Source organism: Arachis duranensis, chromosome 9 (assembly GCF_000817695.3).
Source record: "Arachis duranensis cultivar V14167 chromosome 9, aradu.V14167.gnm2.J7QH, whole genome shotgun sequence".
Classification (NCBI taxonomy): Eukaryota; Viridiplantae; Streptophyta; class Magnoliopsida; order Fabales; family Fabaceae; genus Arachis; species Arachis duranensis.
This window is the reverse complement of record NC_029780.3, coordinates 27,068,034-27,085,259: the sequence shown is the minus strand read 5'-3', so window position 1 is coordinate 27,085,259 and position 17,226 is coordinate 27,068,034. Positions and strand designations below refer to the sequence as shown.

The 17,226-nt window shown below is 32.5% G+C and overlaps 1 protein-coding gene across 4 annotated transcripts; it reads right to left on the bottom strand.

The window, feature by feature from the left end:
• Positions 1–9,940: 9,940 nt before the first annotated feature.
• LOC107465270 (uncharacterized) lies at positions 9,941–16,800 on the bottom strand. Of its 4 annotated transcripts, none has more exons than XM_016084253.3 (11): positions 16,720–16,800; positions 15,900–16,058; positions 14,366–15,047; positions 14,161–14,245; positions 13,267–13,354; positions 12,698–12,882; positions 12,394–12,526; positions 12,019–12,155; positions 11,807–11,881; positions 10,339–10,434; positions 9,941–10,182 (listed from the first exon to the last, which is right to left on the bottom strand). In XM_016084253.3, exons 2-11 carry the CDS (start codon positions 16,018–16,020, stop codon positions 10,120–10,122), a joined length of 1,665 nt encoding a protein of 554 aa, XP_015939739.1. In that variant the 5' UTR covers positions 16,021–16,058; positions 16,720–16,800; the 3' UTR covers positions 9,941–10,119. The 4 variants fall into 4 exon arrangements, with proteins under 4 accessions (XP_015939739.1, XP_020986376.1, XP_052109756.1 ...); XM_021130717.2 differs by lacking the exon at positions 16,720–16,800 and adding an exon at positions 16,674–16,714; XM_052253796.1 differs by lacking the exon at positions 16,720–16,800 and adding an exon at positions 16,425–16,547 and having other exon boundaries at positions 10,365–10,434.
• Between the last annotated feature and the right edge of the window lie 426 nt (positions 16,801–17,226).

Here is a 17,226-nt window from a genome sequence, read left to right as displayed (position 1 = left end):
TGATACAACATTTTTACTATTTTTTATTTCATGACAAATGGTTTGTTTGGGCGTCATTCTCGAGAAAGATTTTTTAAAAAAAATCTTTTACAAAAGTAAAAGTGATTTTATGTTTGAATATCTCATGTGAAAAGATTTTTTTATCTATCAATTATATTTGAGTAAAATAAGTAGTATTTTTTGTTCATTTATTATGTAAAAAACATCTTTTTTTAAGAAAAAAGATCTTTTAAAAAAAGATGTAAATGATAACTTTTCAAAAAAGATATTTTTTATTTTTCTAGTATTTTTATTTTTATTATTAGAAATTTGCCACACACACTAAAACATAAAAAATATATTTTTTATTAAAAAATATATTTTTATCGATTTAATAGTGTCCAAACAAGTATAAAATCTATATTGGTAATTATTGATATGAAAGAAACTCATGAAACAGCAGATGAAAGATCACATCACTTCCAATTCTAAATCTTTGATATTCCTGTAAAATAGAATCACCATTAAACCAAATCACAAAAAATAATTGATGAAGAAGAAGAAGAAATTAGTAGCATCGAAGAGGTTGTTGACCATAATGATATGAAGACGAAGAATAAAAAGAGGAGATTTGATAAGGACCAAAGAATGTTAGGGTTAAATAGAGATGGAGAGATCAAATTAGGTTCAAATTGTAATTTTGCCACCTAAGCTAATTATTGTACACTCCAGTGTGGTACATGATAGCCACGTCAGTACTGAAATAGTTGAGTCATTACCAAAAAAATGTCTAGAGACTACTATGGTAAAATTAAAATTTCGAAAAACAAATTAGATAATCCCGTGAATCTCAGGGACTATTATGAAAATTTACTCTGTTAACATACTGAGTTGGACGTCAAGTACTAACATAAAATGGTCAGATTTATTTGTTCCTAAATTCAAATTGGTCAAAGTTTCTTTGTCTATATTCATTCAAACAAAATGATATCGTTTTAACATCAAATTAATCAATGATTTATTTATCAAGGATCTATTTATCCTAAAAAAATTGATACAATATTTTTCTCAAATAAATTTTTTATTGTCATAATATTTATTATTATATTAATATTTTTTTAATAAATTATTGAATATATGGTATAATAAGTACAAACTAATTAATAAATTATTTAAATTTAAGACATATGTGACATATAATAATAATAATAATAATAATATGTTCTTACTACGCTTTGACATGCAAATTTTTTATACATTGAAATTCAATTACTTATATAGTATAACTAATAATTAAGGAATCATGAATTATGATGAACTTCAAGAGTTATTTGTATGTATAACTATATATAATGATTTAGGTTAAAATATATGTAAATTTATATATACGTAAATATTATAGTATTGTTAATAATTGATTAAGTTTTTAAAACAATGTGTTCGTCAGTATGGTTGACTTGATGTTACGCTTAATAGTTTCTTATCTTATAATTTTGGCCATTTTTTTAGTAGATTAGAGTATTTTCATATAAAATATAATAATAAAAAATAGAAAAAAATTACTGTGTTTTGAACCATAAAAATGCATTTGTTTAATATCTTATAATATATTAATTATTATTATGTAGGCCACAGTGGTTGCACTCATGTTGTTTGCTATTAGACCTTTCTTCCAAGCTGTGAAACTTGATTCTTAAGACCTAACTCTTGATACCAATTGAAGGTTCTTGATGGCCTAGAGAAGAGGGATTGAATCTATGGCCTTCTTTTAAGTTGATTGATTAACCCTTAAAACCTGGAAATGAAACTTTGCTTCTGTTTGTCTACGTGATGGATTGTGCAGGAGACAATTTAGTTTTGTCTCATAAATCGCAAAGAGACAAAATAGTGCAGAGAAGAAGAAAATGGCACCAGCATATATCTTGGTTCAGTTGCTCTGTGTAATGCAAACTACATCCAGTCTCCACCACAAGTTGGTGAAATTTTCACTATACTTTCAAGTGTTATAAATACCAATTCCTTAGGACTCAACATAATCCTATCTGAGACAAACCAAACTTCAACATAAGCTTGATTTGGCTAGGCAACATTCTAGACTCTTAATACAATAAGTGCTTACCCAACTTAGTAAGGGATACATCAGATACAAGATGCAAAATAGAAATACAAACAAATAGAAATCTAAAATCAACTTTGGCTTTTCTCTCTATGTTTTTCTCTTTGTCTTTTCTTTCTATTTGGCTTTTTCAAATGCTTCACATTTATACCTTTTTCCACTCGAGAAAAAATAGAGAAAGATAAACATTGAAACAGAATAATAAACCAGTAAACCATAAAGGAGATGATGATCACAACCTTAAAACTATCAGATGAACCAACTTCAGAGCTCTCTATGATTGTTCTTCATTTTGGCGGTATGTTTATTTGATGTAGAAACACAGTCCAAAGCATTGGACTCTCATAGGGAATGCTCTCAATGCAACTCAGATTCTGGTTCTCTCTCCTTGCCTTCAAACTGAAGAGTTCTTTTCTTTTTGTATGATTTCAGTTACCACACTTTGCTTCACACAGTTGACTTATTCTTCTCACGAAATCAGAGCAGCAGCGACACAGACGAGAGATGAGACTATAGCAGAGATTTCAGATTTCATCAATTCATACCTTCCATCTTCTCTTTCATCCTTTTTCCAATATCTTCAAAGATCTGAACCATTTATTCTTACTTTGGCTCCAAGTTCCTTTCTTGACCGTTGATCCACAGTAGAATTTCATAACCTCTATTTTTTTATTTCTTCAGAAATGGGTATGAGGGAGAAGGAAGTTTCAGCATGTTACTTTAGGGTACCACAAATGGAAAGATTTTCTGATAATGCCTTAGATCTGATTTTTTTCTTTTTTCTTTTTTGTAGTTAACACCTTTTTCTTTTAGAATGTGATCCCTAGCATATCCATCTTGTCATACGTGGGTAAGAGAAGAGAAGAAAGAGAACAAAGAGTTGGTTTAGTGGAGAAGCGATTAGTTCAGATGCAAATAGAGTTGCATTGCTTTAGTTAGCTACCAATTCAAATTGATTGAATGGACTTGGATCTCTTCTTGGGCTTGTTATGAATCATTGGCTTGATTCATCAGTTTGTGACCTGAAGCCCTCCTTGATTTCTCATGGAGCCAGCCACTTATTTTATGGATATGGACAATTAATGGGCTTCTCTTTCTCCTTGTTGCTATATCTAAAACAACATAGATTTCTATGGTTGCACAAAAGTTTAATTATCCATACCAGCATATATTGTAAACTATTAAAAATAATCTTGTATGGCCATATGTAAGCAACAATTCACTAACACAACATAAAATTCAAATGACTTAAAGTCAACCAAGTTCAATTCACAAATACAAGTCAATTCACAAACACAAGACTAATCAAAACTAATATCCAATAATCTCAGTAAGCCATATGCTTTATCAAGCCTCATATATTTATTTTTCTCTCCCTTTTGTTATCAAAGTGGAAAAAATAAAACAAAAACAGAACCTGCAAAATAGTATGTTAGAGGCATGTAAAAAAAAACTAAATGTTGCGTCCTGAAATATTAAGTAAAAAAATTCGAAAGAGAAATAAAGATCATATTTCAACCAACAGCACCATAGTTATGAAAAAATAGTACTACCAGTACTAAAACAAGGAAAAAATTATGATGTACAAAGATCAATTCTTGGTAAAAACTCATTAGGACCAAAAAGAGAATTTCAGAAAACAAAAACAACCACATGTATAATAAGATTCAAGCAAGGTCTATGTCCTTTTGTACACTTCAAAATTCAGATCACTCATATCTTATCCAACAAATATCTCTTTGACCTGCAAAACAAAACTCTCAAACAAGACATTAGCATAATTAAAGTAAAGAATCATAACTCAAAATGCTTAAACTTGTCCTTAATTTACAAAACCTATCTTCAGCCAGAGGTTTAGTAAATATATAAGCCAATTGTTCCTTTGATTTAACAAAATTGAATGCTTATATTTTCTTTTTGAACATGTTCCCTAATTGAGTGAAATCTCACTTCAATTTGTTTTGTTCTAGAGTGCAAAATAAGATTTTTAGAACTATTAATGGTACTCATGTTATCACAAAACAAGGGAATATTATAAACATTCAATTTATAATCAGCTAATTGTGTTTTCAACCATAACAATTGGGAATAGCAAGAAGATGCAGCAATATATTCGGCTTCTGCAGTAGAGAGAGCCACTGTGGACTGCTTCTTACTTGACCATACATTTAATGAATTGCCCAGAAAATAGAATATACCAGAGGTACTTCTCCTTCCCACTCTATCACCAGCAAAATCTGCATCACAGTACCCAACTACAGAAAATTCATTAAACCTAGAATACCATAAATCATAGTTAGATGTGCCATGTATATATCTAATGATTCTTTTTACTACAGAAAGATGTGATTCTTTAGGTTGTGATTGGAATCTAGAATAAACCCCAACATTTTGTACAATATCAGGTCTAGAGGATGTAAGATACATGAGAGAACCTATCATACCTCTATACCTAGTTTGATTAACATCTTTCTCAGTTTCATCCTTATCTAACTGAGAGTTTGGATGCATGGGAGTGCCCATAGGTTTGGCATTCTCCATTCCAAAATTTTTAACTAGTTCCTTAGTATACTTCTCTTGATGAATGAAAATACCATTTGAAGTTTGTTTAATTTGAAGTTCAAGAAAAAAGTTGAGTTCTCCCATCATACTCATGTCAAATTTACTAGTCATGAGTTTTCCAAAATCAGTGCAAAGGGACTCATCAGGTGAACCAAATATTATGTCATCAACATAAATTTTAACTAGAATAATAGAATCATTAGAATTCTTAATGAATAGAGTAGTGTCTGTGCTGCCTCTTTAAAAATTATTTTTCAAAAGGAAATAGTTAAGTCTTTCATACCAAGCTCTAGGAGCTTGCCTTAAATCATAAAGTGCTTTGGGAAGCTAGAAAACATGATTTAAAAATTTTTTATTTTCAAAATCAGGGTGCTGTGCCACATACACTTCTCTATTTAAGAATGCACATTTTACATCCATTTGAAAAAGTTTAAAACTACAATGGGCAGCATAAGCAAGGAGAAGTCTTATAGCTTCCATTCGAGCCACAGGAGAAAATGATTCATCAAAATCTATCCCTTCCTCTTGATCATATCCTTGTGCCACCAATCTAGCTTTATTCCTTGCTATGCTTCCATCCTCATTCAGTTTGTTCTTGAAAATTCATTTAGTACCCGTCACTTTTTTTTTAATTGGATCCGGTACAAGAGTCCACACTTGATTCTTCTCAAATTGCTGCAAATATTCTTCCATGGCTTTGACCCAAGAAGGATCACCTAGAGCCTCTTTGATAGTTTGAGGTTCAATTTGAGAGATAAGTGCCAAATTATTTTCTTCTGGAACTCTTTTTGTTGAGGATCTTGTTGTGACACCTTGAGCAGGATCCCCAATGATGAAATCTTAAGGATAGTTCTTTAGAAATCTCCATTCACGGGGCCTTGATGATTTAGGAGAAGATTCAACTTGAGATGGTTTAGTTTGGTTGACATTCCCAGAAATTTCATCAGTTGCAGGAGATAAAATTAAATTGTCTCCTGCAGAATCGTTTGCATCATCTGAGACAGGGGCAGATTGCATAGATTCAGATTGGTCTTGATTAAGGGCTTTACTCATGTTATTTTCCACTTGATTTCCTGTATCACAATCTTCCAAAACACTTGGAATAGCATTAGAATAACAAAATGTAATATGTATGGATTCCTTAGTTATTTTAGCATCTTGATGGTAAACCTTATAAGTTTTGCTAGTTGTAGAATAACCAACAAAAATACATTCATAGGCCTTTGGATAAAATTTTCTTAAATTATTTTTGGTATTTAAAACAAAGCACTTGTATCCAAAGATATGAAAATATTTTAGATTTGGTGGATTTCCTTTCCATAGTTCATAAGAAGTTTTCTTTAAAAACTTCCTAATGATGATTCTATTCAAAATGTAGCATGCCGTATTCACGGCTTCAACCCAAAGAAACTTAGGAACTTCACTTTCACATAATATGGCCTTCGCCATTTCTTGAAGACTTCGATTCCTTCTCTCAACAATACCATTTTGTTGTAGTGTTCTTGGACAAGAAAAATTATGTGAAATTTCAAGTTCATTACAAAAGGATTCAAAAAATTGATTTTCAAACTCTTTACCATGATCACTTCTAATAGAGGCAATCTTTAAATTTTTTTCATTTTGAATTCTTTTGCAAAATGGTTCAAAGGCTGAAAAAGCATCATTTTTATGTGCTAGAAAAAGAACTCAACTAAATCTTGTATAGTCATCCACAATCACTAAACCATAATGTTTACCACCTAAACTTTGAGTTCTTGTAGGACTAAAGAGATCAATATGTAGCAATTCAAGGAATCTTTTAGTAGAAATGTCTTCCTTTGGTTTAAAAGAGCTCTTTGTTTGTTTTCCTATTTGACATGCATCACAAGTGATGTCTTTGTCAAATCTAATTTTAGGAAGACCTTTTACTAAATCCCTTTTAACAAGCTTATTAATCTGAAACATGCTAGCATGGCCCAATCTTTTATGCCTTTTCAGAATCTTTTGAGTGAAAGCAAGTCACATTTTGATTATTTAATTCATCAAGAGTGAGTTCATACACATTATCACACCGTTTAGCTATAAACAACACTTCATTTAATTTTTTACACAACTTGGCATTCTATTTTTTTTAAAAATAACTAAATAACTAATATCACACAATTGACTTATGCTAAAAAGATTGTGTTTTAATCCATCAACTAAGAAAACATTATTAATGAAGGTAGAAAGATTTTTACCCACTTTTTCAATAGCAATTATTTTTTCTTTACCGTCATTCCCAAAGGTCACAAAGCCACCATCATAGTTGTTGAGACTGACAAAGAAGATAGACTTCCCTATCATGTGCTTAGAACATCCGCTGTCCAAGTACCATAGGTCTTTCTTCCTCTTGGACACTAGGTAAATCTGTAGTCATTTTTAAGTGGCCTTAGGTATCCAAACAAGTTTGGATCCTTTGAAGTTAATCCATCTTGGTTGCCCAAGTTCATTAAAATTACAAACAACTTTATATGTTTTATTTCCCACAATTCTTTTGTCAATAAAACATTGAGGGGAAGAATGACCAATTTTATTGCAATTGGAACACTAATTTTTAATTGCATGATGCTGAAAGTGATTGATATTATGATGCTGAAATTGATTTAAGGTATGGTGCTGAAAGTGAGTAAAGGTTTGAAATTTTTTGGTTTTTGAATAATGTGCATTTTTTTTGAAAAATTGATTTTTAGCAACTGCACCTGTTTTTGCAACATATCCCAAACCAGAATTATTTGAAACATATTTGGTTCTTGAATATGAGACACCTTTATTAAAGTGTGGCTTTTCAAAAACAACCTCATTGTTAATGAAATAACCAAGACCAAAATTTTTGGACAATTATTTGGTCTTTGAAGATGATGCATTTTTATCAAAAAATGGTTTTTCAAAACTAGCATCAGTTTTAGTTGAGTAACCCAAACCAGAAATTTCAAATGAGGATTTTGTCTTTGAGTTTGATGCTTCAGTATTAGTGAATGATTTTTCAAAATCTGCATCATCCTCTATCACATAACCCAAACCAGATTTTTCAAATAATGGTCTTTGATTAGCAAGTAATTTGTCCAAGTTGCTGGAACTGTGTGCAAATTTTGCTAAATTATTATTCAACCCTTTAATCATTTCATTTAATCTTTTATTTTCTGCAATCAGTTCTTGTGAAGTGTCAACCGTGTGCTTTTCTTTACATTTTTCAATTTCAGATTTTAAAAATCTATTTTCTTCAATAAGGTCAAAAGCACATTCGGTCTCCTTCACTTTTTCTTTCAAAAACTCATTTTCAGCTTTCAAAACTTCATTTTCAGATTCGCATTTGTTGTATTTCTTTAGCAATTTTTAGAATGGTGATTGAGATCATCAACAATAATATGTAATTCTTCAAGAGATAAGTCATAGTAATTTATCTCTTCTAGTTGAACATCAGTAGCCATGAAACAGACTTGAGCTTCATATTCGGAGTTCTCATCCTCATCCGAGTCATTCTCTAGATCCTCCCAAGATACCATGAGCACTCTCTTCTATTCTTTCTTTGCCTTGTCCTCTTCTTGAGTTTTGGATAGTTAACTTGAAGTGTCCTACCTTATTGCAGTAATAGCAAGTGACCTTGCTGAGATTCTTCTTTTGCTCCTTTGAACTCGATCCCTTGTACTTGCCTTTACTCCTCATTAGCCTTCTTAATCTCTTAGCAAAAAAGACAAGTTCGTCATCTAAAAAAATGTCACTTGAATCACTCTCTCTAGATTCAACTTTTGATTTTAGGGCCACTCCTTTTTTCTTTGTGTCTTGGCTGGTGTGTGTGGCTTCATATGCTAAGAGTTTTCCTCTCAACTCATCATAGGTTAAAGAACTCAGGCTGTTGCTCTCGGTTAGGACAGTGGCTTTTGTTTCCCATTCTTTTGTAAGGCTTCTAAGGACTTTTCTCACTAGAGTTTGTTTTGTGTGCGTCAAGCCCATAGCATCAAGGCTGTTGACGATGATTGAGAATCTCTCAAACATATCATCAATGCTTTTTCCATCCTTCATGGTGTACATCTCATATTCTTTTCGCAGCATATCAATCCTTGTTTCTTTGACTTGTTTGGTGCCCTCGTGTGTAACTTGGAGTTTCTTCCAGATTTCTTTTGCCGTCTTGCATCTAGATACCTTTCAGTATTCCTCAAAGCTGATAGCATAGTGTAGTAAGTTTATTGCTTTAGCATTCAACTCCACCTTCTTTTTGTCATCATCATTCCATTCGGCTTCCTCCCTTGGAGTCACTACTCCATCAGCACTTGTCTTTGTATGGATTTTAGGACCATTCACCATTATCTTCCATATATTATAGTCAATTAATTGAATGAAGATCCGCATCCTTTCTTTCCAGTAAGCATAGTTCTTCCCATTGAAGAAGGGAGGCCTGTTATTTGATTGGCCCTCTGTTACAGTGTAGGCCACAGTGGTTGCACCCATGTTGTTTGCCATTAGACCTTTCCTCCAAGCTGTGAAACTTGATTCTTAAGACCTAACTCTTGATACCAATTGAAAGTTCTTGATGGCCTAGAGAAGAGGAATTGAATCTATGGCCTTCTTTTAAGTTGATTGATTAACCCTTAAAACCTGGAAATGAAACTTTGCTTCTGTTTGTCTACGTGATGGATTATGCAGAAGACAATTTAGTTGTCTCATAAATCGTAAAGAGACAAAATAGTGCAGAGAAGAAGAAAATGGCACCAGCATATATCCTGGTTCAGTTTCTCTGTGCAATGCAACTTATATCCAGTCTCCACCACAACGTTGGTGAAATTTTCACTATACTTTCAAGTGTTATAAACACATTCTCTAGAACTAATATAATCCTATTTGAGACAAACCAAACTTCAACACAAACCAAACTTTAACACTCCACATGTCAAACTCTTAGGGTTTATTTAGAAAGTTTAAAAAATTACTTTTTTAGACTTTGACTTATGAAAAGTCACACTAATAGTGATTGGTATACTTTTATAAATGTTATTTAAGAGTTTTTGAAAAAGTCAAAAAATTTGATTTCTCTAATTCTCAAAATCTATTTTATCACTCCTATTTATTACACAACTTTAAGATGAATATTTTTATGATAACTTTCCAAGCACAAAATAATGCATTTATAATATAAGTCCTTATGTTTTAAACTCTTTTTTCAAAAGAACTTAATTAAATTGTTTACCCAGATCGACCCTTAATCTAATCCTAAAATCATGATCTCATTTATAAAATATCAACAAAAAAAAATGAATGTTAATAAAGTCGCCATATCTGAGCATAGAAAGAAATGGCATAGTTACACAGAAGCCATGTATCATGTATGCCAATTACTGTTTGAGGGAACATTTCCTGTAAATATTTACAAAAGACCCTAATTGATTGCAAGCAAAAGGAAAATATAGACAATGGGAAGTTCAAGATCAATGCTTCTTGTTCTGAATCTAAGTCTGTTCAACTCTTGATGAATTCTTCTTGGATTTCTTGTTGGTTTCAGAATGAGACACCTTGAAGGCAGTTAGAAACATTTATCATTAGCCACATACAAACAAGGGTATTCTTACAAAAGGCAAACTTTTACAAAAGCCAATGTTATACAAGAAAATGTCATAATAATTGGAAAAGAGAATATGCAATTGAGAAAGGTGGTATTATTTACTCACTATATGGGACTTCCACTCAAATTTACCATTTCCTTGACCAGAAAGATGGTGGAAAATATGAACAAGCACAACAGCATCCAGGGCAGCATATTCTAGCTGCACATATAAAACCGTATTAGATTATTAAATAAATGACTCCATTTAAACTTCAAACAGATTATAGAACTTTAAACAGAAGATGCATCGTGTTATTTGTACACTAAAAAGTGGGTGCTTATTGACACCAAAGTTAAATGCAAGGTTGGAAAATAAGAGTTTTAACTTTAAGTGTTGATTTCCTTCGTAATATGTGATAAAATTTGTTTCTCCTTCCCAATGACGTTTAAAGAAAAAAAAAAGAAAGAACAAATTGAGCAGTTTAAAGTAACTTTAAACTTAGTTGCATTCATTATTTCGGAAAATTGAATAGCTATGGCATTAATTAAGTGAAGACTATTTTCATAATTTCCTTTATTCTCTTCCTTGAGTAGAAAGTATCTTCCTATTTCAGTTTCCATATAACAATTATATCTTTGATTTAGTGAGGTACATAAAAGCCCTTTTCATATTATAAAATTTAAATTCTTCCTCTTTGAATTATTGTAACAAGTTATTACCCCAGTCAATAAGTTCTTTTTGCTTTATCAGTTACAATTAAATTTGGGTTAATGACTATTTTAGCATATCGGTCCCATGCAAAAAGTTGTGTGTTGATAATTCTTTATCCTATTGTCTTATGCAACTTCGTATATATTATGTGTTCTGTAGATTATAATTTGTGTCTAATTCAGTGGTAAACATTTGAGCTTAAGCATCTATTTTTATTCCAAATCCTTTTATAACCAGAGACAGATGCCAAACTCATTAATTTCATAAAGCTCTAACTCTTTTTTTTCGGTTCAAAGTTCAAACGTATTTTCAAAATGTTAATTTAGGAATCGACACATGTTCTATGAAGGCACTGTTTTGCATCTAAAATTTTTACAGCTTTTACTATGCTTTTTTATTTGTTATTCTGTCTACTTTTGTGCTTGAGACATAAAACAATTTGATTTCGACAAACTTTATAGGCTCGTGTGTGCAACATACATGCTTTGTCGCTAGTAATCTTGTTAAACATCCTCCTAAATACTAGTAAATGAATGAACAAAAAATAGATACAATCAATGTCTTGAAAGAACTTCTCCATTTAATAATGATTGATGTAGGAAGATGTTTAGGAGAATTAATCAAGAGGATAAATAATTGTAATATGTTAACGAGTGTTCTTAAAGCACATGTTAAGTAGATAAAAATAGTAACCAAACCCTATATAATTTCTCATCCATAAATGATAAAGTGAGTTTTAGCTCAATATTCGAGGAGTTTGGTGTTCAAAAAATATTTTTCCAAATTAAAAGGACTGACTTCAGACATGATTCATAACAGGCGCAACGAAGATGAAAGGCTTTAAATGAATAACAAAGAGGAACGGAGAAATTAGCATTACTTGATTTGGAGTTAAAGGTCTTTGCTCCCAGTTGCTGTTTCGTCTCGTCTTGTTTAGACTAGCTCCCAGTATTTTCTGATATAAAAGATACAAGCTGTGTCAAAATAAGCCATGACAAAAAGAATCGAGTGTTTCAAAGATTACCCCCCACAAGTGTTAAGTGCATAAAAGAAAGACCTGAGACACCAAAAGGGCATTCACATGTACAGTACCTCGGTTAACCTGGCCAAACCACCCCGAGGTTCTTTAAAAATATTCTGAATGTCCAATAACAGTTCGTAGTTCTTGAAGCATTTCAATTCTGGATATGACTGAGCAAGTTGCCTTGTATCACATTGGAAATTATACCCTGAAAAACATAAGCCACGGAGGAGTAATGGACTAATGGTTACCAGTAAAGACATTCAAAACAGCATAAGCGTTTGAGCCACTATGAAGCATAACATGACCATACTAGCTATTGATAGCCGCTTGCTCATTCAAGTTAAAATAATAATGGCACAAAAAGTTAGCGTTACGAAATGTTCACCAAAAGTATTTTTTGGTTGATACATTCACAAGACTAATGAATTTTAACATTTTCTTACCAAGTTTTAGAATTCTAGGTGACATCAAAATGTGTGTTAGACAATCGTCTAAAGTGTCAGGCACCTCGCTATGTAACTTTATCAGATCAAAGATGAAAGCCTTCTTTTCAGATGCAATTTGCATGATTGAGACCTGAAAAAAGAGAATTGATGGAGAAAGGAAAACAGGATAATCAAGAGTTTCACCTTTGAAACTTGGAAGGCTAGGATCCTAACAACTAATTTCATATGATTCAAATAAATGGGGGAAAACGGAAAATGCATGGAGAAACACTAATCCATCAGAAAGATCAATTTAATTTACCTTGTTTGGCTTGCTGCCTTTTACATAATTAGGTTTCCATTCACAATCAAGACCGACAACTTTAAAACCATCTATATGACTTGTTGCATCAAGCAAACCTTCAACTTCATCAACCCAAATGATGTCTTCAACTAGTAGTTCATCAAGATGCAAATAACGCCCTTCTTGTATAGTTGTTTCAGGTACTAAAAGACAAAAAGATATAGTGTTTGTCATCTGAGGATAACAGTGCAGATATTTGACATTCTACATAACAATAATGTAAATTAAACAAAATAGCAATAACATCAACCGTGAGCTGATAACAAAAGCTCCTGCATGTGCAGAACAATCCACAAAGGTAGGTGTGTCAAACAGGTGGGCACAGCCTAATTAACAATAAAAATGGGCTGCACTTACTCCATAGCTGGCTAAATAGGTTAGCAATACTGCAGCCCAAACAGTTTAACTCTATACCACCGATCAAATTGCTCCTTCCAAGACTGAGGAATAAAATGGAAATCCCTTTTTTACACCTTTTTTTTTTACAAGTTTTTTCAAGCTCCAAGCTCAGAATTGAAATGGCTTACGTTTGATATCCAAAAACCTGTCAAGGGAGTATCGTTGGCATAATTCATCAACTTTCTCTGTGTAACCAGCTTCCATTGCCAAATAAACCTTGAAAAGATAAATGCTAACCATTACAACACAATCTTTCAAGAACTCACTGGGCCAATAATGGCTAAGAATATCTCAAGAAAGAACTAAGATATTGCAATGGGAAATTAGTAAATAATATCTATACGCTCCACAACTATTTTAGCATAAAGCTATAATCATTTTCAATTACGCATTTGATGCAATAATAATACTTCCTTCAAGCAAAGTTACTTGGTCACTTCCAGGCTTCATAGCCTCCTGAGCACCTCACACTGTTCAAGCCAACTCAATCAGACATCAACATCAGGAACAGAAATCATCAACCTCTCTGTCCTCACTCCAGTTTCAAGATATTCAACATATTTTGTTCATTATATCCACTATTCCACCATAATCAATTCAAATAGTTTCCATGTTGGGTAGTACGAAGATGAAATCGAGGCACATACGTACTGATATACATGTAAGCTGTAGAACTGGTAAAAAATAAACTTAAAAAAATGGAATTCATATTTTGGCTAAGTAAGACACAAAAGGACGTTGTCCAACCAAGATTGCTGATAAGCACCATGCAACTAATGGAGAATAAGAAATAGGTTCTCTAAGAGCCCATAGACAATAAAATCAAAATAGGAAGCAACAAAAATTCGAGTTTACGTTAGCAGTTACAAAATGGTGACACCATGTAGTACAAGAAGACTGAATGAGATAGTTTAAAACGAAAGTAAAGCTTTACTCTATGCACAATCTCCAGCTGTATAGACTTGTTTAAGTAGGCACGTAGAATGACAGTCATTGTGCAAAAGATAACGATAACTACTCACCAAATATTCCATAAGCTGTCTATCATTATTTATTCTTGCCTCAGCCACATCCCAACATCCTTTCTCAGCTAAGTTCTTTAGCGAGCTACAAATCAATGAGGTAATCATATAAATGAAAATAAAACAAAAAAGGAAAAGGGGAGGTGGAATTGTATCTATTATGATTTCAACAAATCAGACAGCCACTGAGGTAAAATACACTAACCTTTCCTTACACCTTTTGTATACATCCGGGAAATCCTGCTTTAAATTATTTTTCTTGATAATCTCATAGGCATCCTTTAGCATGTTCTTCTCAACGAACTCCTCAATAAGGGTGCATAGCATTGGCTTCCCCATATACGTCGCCCACTTCTCTGCTGCTTTGTATTGTTTGCTCTTTATCATATCTAGGAGAAATGACTGGCCATAATGACTGATAGAGAAATGCTCCATTAAAGCGACAGCTATTATATACTGCTGGGATTCTAGTAGTTCAACAATATACCGCTCAACAAATTCTTTTGCCGTACCACAACTTACACCATCATTTTCTTTAATTGGGCACATTGCTTTCTCAAAATTTGATAATTTTACATCAAAAGTCTCCAATAGTTTCATGACAATCTTTTCATCATGAAAGCTCTGGCCCCTAATAATATCAACAATTAGATGGGCAGCCAAATCTTTCACTTCCAAGGAGTCCTCCAAAGTATTTGATCTTTTCAAAAAGCGGCGGAAAGCAGATATAATTAAATGGGTAAATCCATGACTATCATCTTCAAATAGAGGAGCCAAGTATAGACATTGAACAGTAAAAGTTGCTGGTCCAGGCTTTGGATCATTTTGGAGCACAAGACATACTTGATACTGAAGTGCTCGGAACTTTGCTGTCGCCTTACATGTTCCTATGCAATTTCATTAGAATTGAAACAAAGTTGAAGTGTAAGAAAAACAATGTATGTTGATGAGACAGAACCACATGAAGTCAAATGAATAATCAAATGCAACTGCAACAAAGATGTTTGCTAACTTGTTATTATTGTAAAGAAATTCTCCTACTTATTTAAATGTAGCCAACAAACTTTATCAACAACTCCTATATCTGAAATTATAAAATATTGGATTCAGACAAATGTTCAGTTACAGCACTTCAAAACAATCACCTTCCTGTTCTTGTGCACCCTTGTTTATGACTTTCAGAAACTTTATAATCTAATGTGAACACTTTAAACACATGGGCAATGACAGATTAAAAAAGCCATCATACATGTAAAGTCGAAAAAAAAACTGGATGATTGCATATCACAACATTCCCCTGCCCCACCACTAACCACAAAAAAAATCGACCCTATATAAAAAAAAAAATGAAATGATATCTTCTCATTCTACCACTCAGCATAACCTTCGTACGAGAAGTGGAAGAATGAGAGTTTGGAAAATTAATCTTTGGACATGACAGAAAGACTATCACTAAAAATCCTATGATGGCCTATGATGGATATTTGCAGCACAAAAGGGAAACGTTAGACGTGGGGATACTCAAGACATGCCTCAAGTACTAGGGTTCAGACGGGTTGAACATGTTTACTGTACAAACATAGGAAAATAAATGGCAATCAGTCTAGCTAAGTGTATGAGAGAAACAAATTATCATGGTTAATTGAAGCATTTCAGCAAACAGGTAGCAGTCATCATCTGAAAGTCCCTGTAATACCACTTGGCACACAAGTAAAATTGCATAGAGAAGGTACACATACCATAAAAATAACATTCTTTCAGCAGATACAGAAATACTGCCGGCGATACATGCTTTAAATCATAGAAAGCATGGGTACATAAGGTCCCCATTCCAACGGCATTGTCTTTTTTTGTTCCCATCTTCAGTACAGTCTTCTCCAAATCCTCCCAGTCAAGAACTGTAATCAAAGCAACAATGTGTTAGATAAACCCTTAAAAGCTAAATTAAACTCAGTCAGAGAAAGTCATTGAACTTCGATAATGGTTATCAGTGATAACCAACATTAAACTATTTTTCAATTTTATTAGAAAAGAAAAATAGAGCCTGTTATAGAAACAGGTAAAACTAGCAGCATTGTTACTCTTGGAACGTAAAAGTTTAAGAATGCGTTGTACACTTGATTCAAACAGAGATCACAATGCAGATTCTCACTCTGATCATGATAATCACAGTTTTATGAACCAAAATTCGGAGGTTAAACCGCGTTGGATACTTATATTATTCACATTAAACTAAGAATTTTCTTCAGGCAAAATGCTATTACACTGGATTAGCGATCAAGGACACCAACACATGAATTCATTAGATTACGTTGATTTTGATAAACACCATGCTCCAAACCTCTTTGGAGACAAGTTCATACCCCTAAAATACTTTAAAAAGAAAGAAACAAAGAAGGAGGTTCTGTAGACTTATCTCCCCTTCCCCTCCCCTCCCCTCTAATTTTTTATTATCTTTTTAAATATGACCAGTAATAATAAAACAGTCCATGCAAAATAATAAAGAGACTTACGAGAGAAAAAAAAACTAGAGAATGGAAGAAGCCAAAGGAAACTTACGCAGTGGAAAATAGCGGAACCAAATTTTGATAGAAAAAGATCCGGAGTTAGTAAATGGTATCAATCTCTCTCTCACTGACTTGGCCAACAACCCACGCATGAATTTAAATCTTGTACAATATAAAAAATATAGTAAAAATAAATTAAATAATNTAAGCGGACCTGACCTTTGGCGAACCCTATTATTATTATTATTATTATTATTATTATTATTATATACGGAGACGAAGATAAGAAGAAAGAAACTCATTATTAAAATATATTTCCTGTATTGTACATAGATTTATCATATCACATGTCTGAGTCAATAAATAGCATACATTGCATTATTGTTAACATTTAACATTATATTTATCTTCCAGCAGGCAGGCGTGACCCTTTCCGAATCCAATTATTATATACATAGAGAATGGCGAGAGTAAGATGAGAAGAAAAAAACTGGTTAATTATTTATATTCTCTATTTGTATATACAGATTTATTGTATTAGGTTTCTGAGTCAATAACT

Bases quoted from the DNA above. Each gene is read 5' to 3' on its own strand.
- LOC107465270 (XM_016084253.3), bottom strand. From the start codon at position 16,020: ATGGGAACAAAAAAAGACAATGCCGTTGGAATGGGGACCTTATGTACC. The intron at 12,883-13,266 runs GTAAGCCATTTC...TTTGTCTTTTAG, and splicing joins CAGGTTTTTGGATATCAAAC to TACCTGAAACAACTATACAA. The intron at 10,183-10,338 runs GTGAGTAAATAA...ACTGCCTTCAAG, and splicing joins TTGAGTGGAAGTCCCATATA to GTGTCTCATTCTGAAACCAA.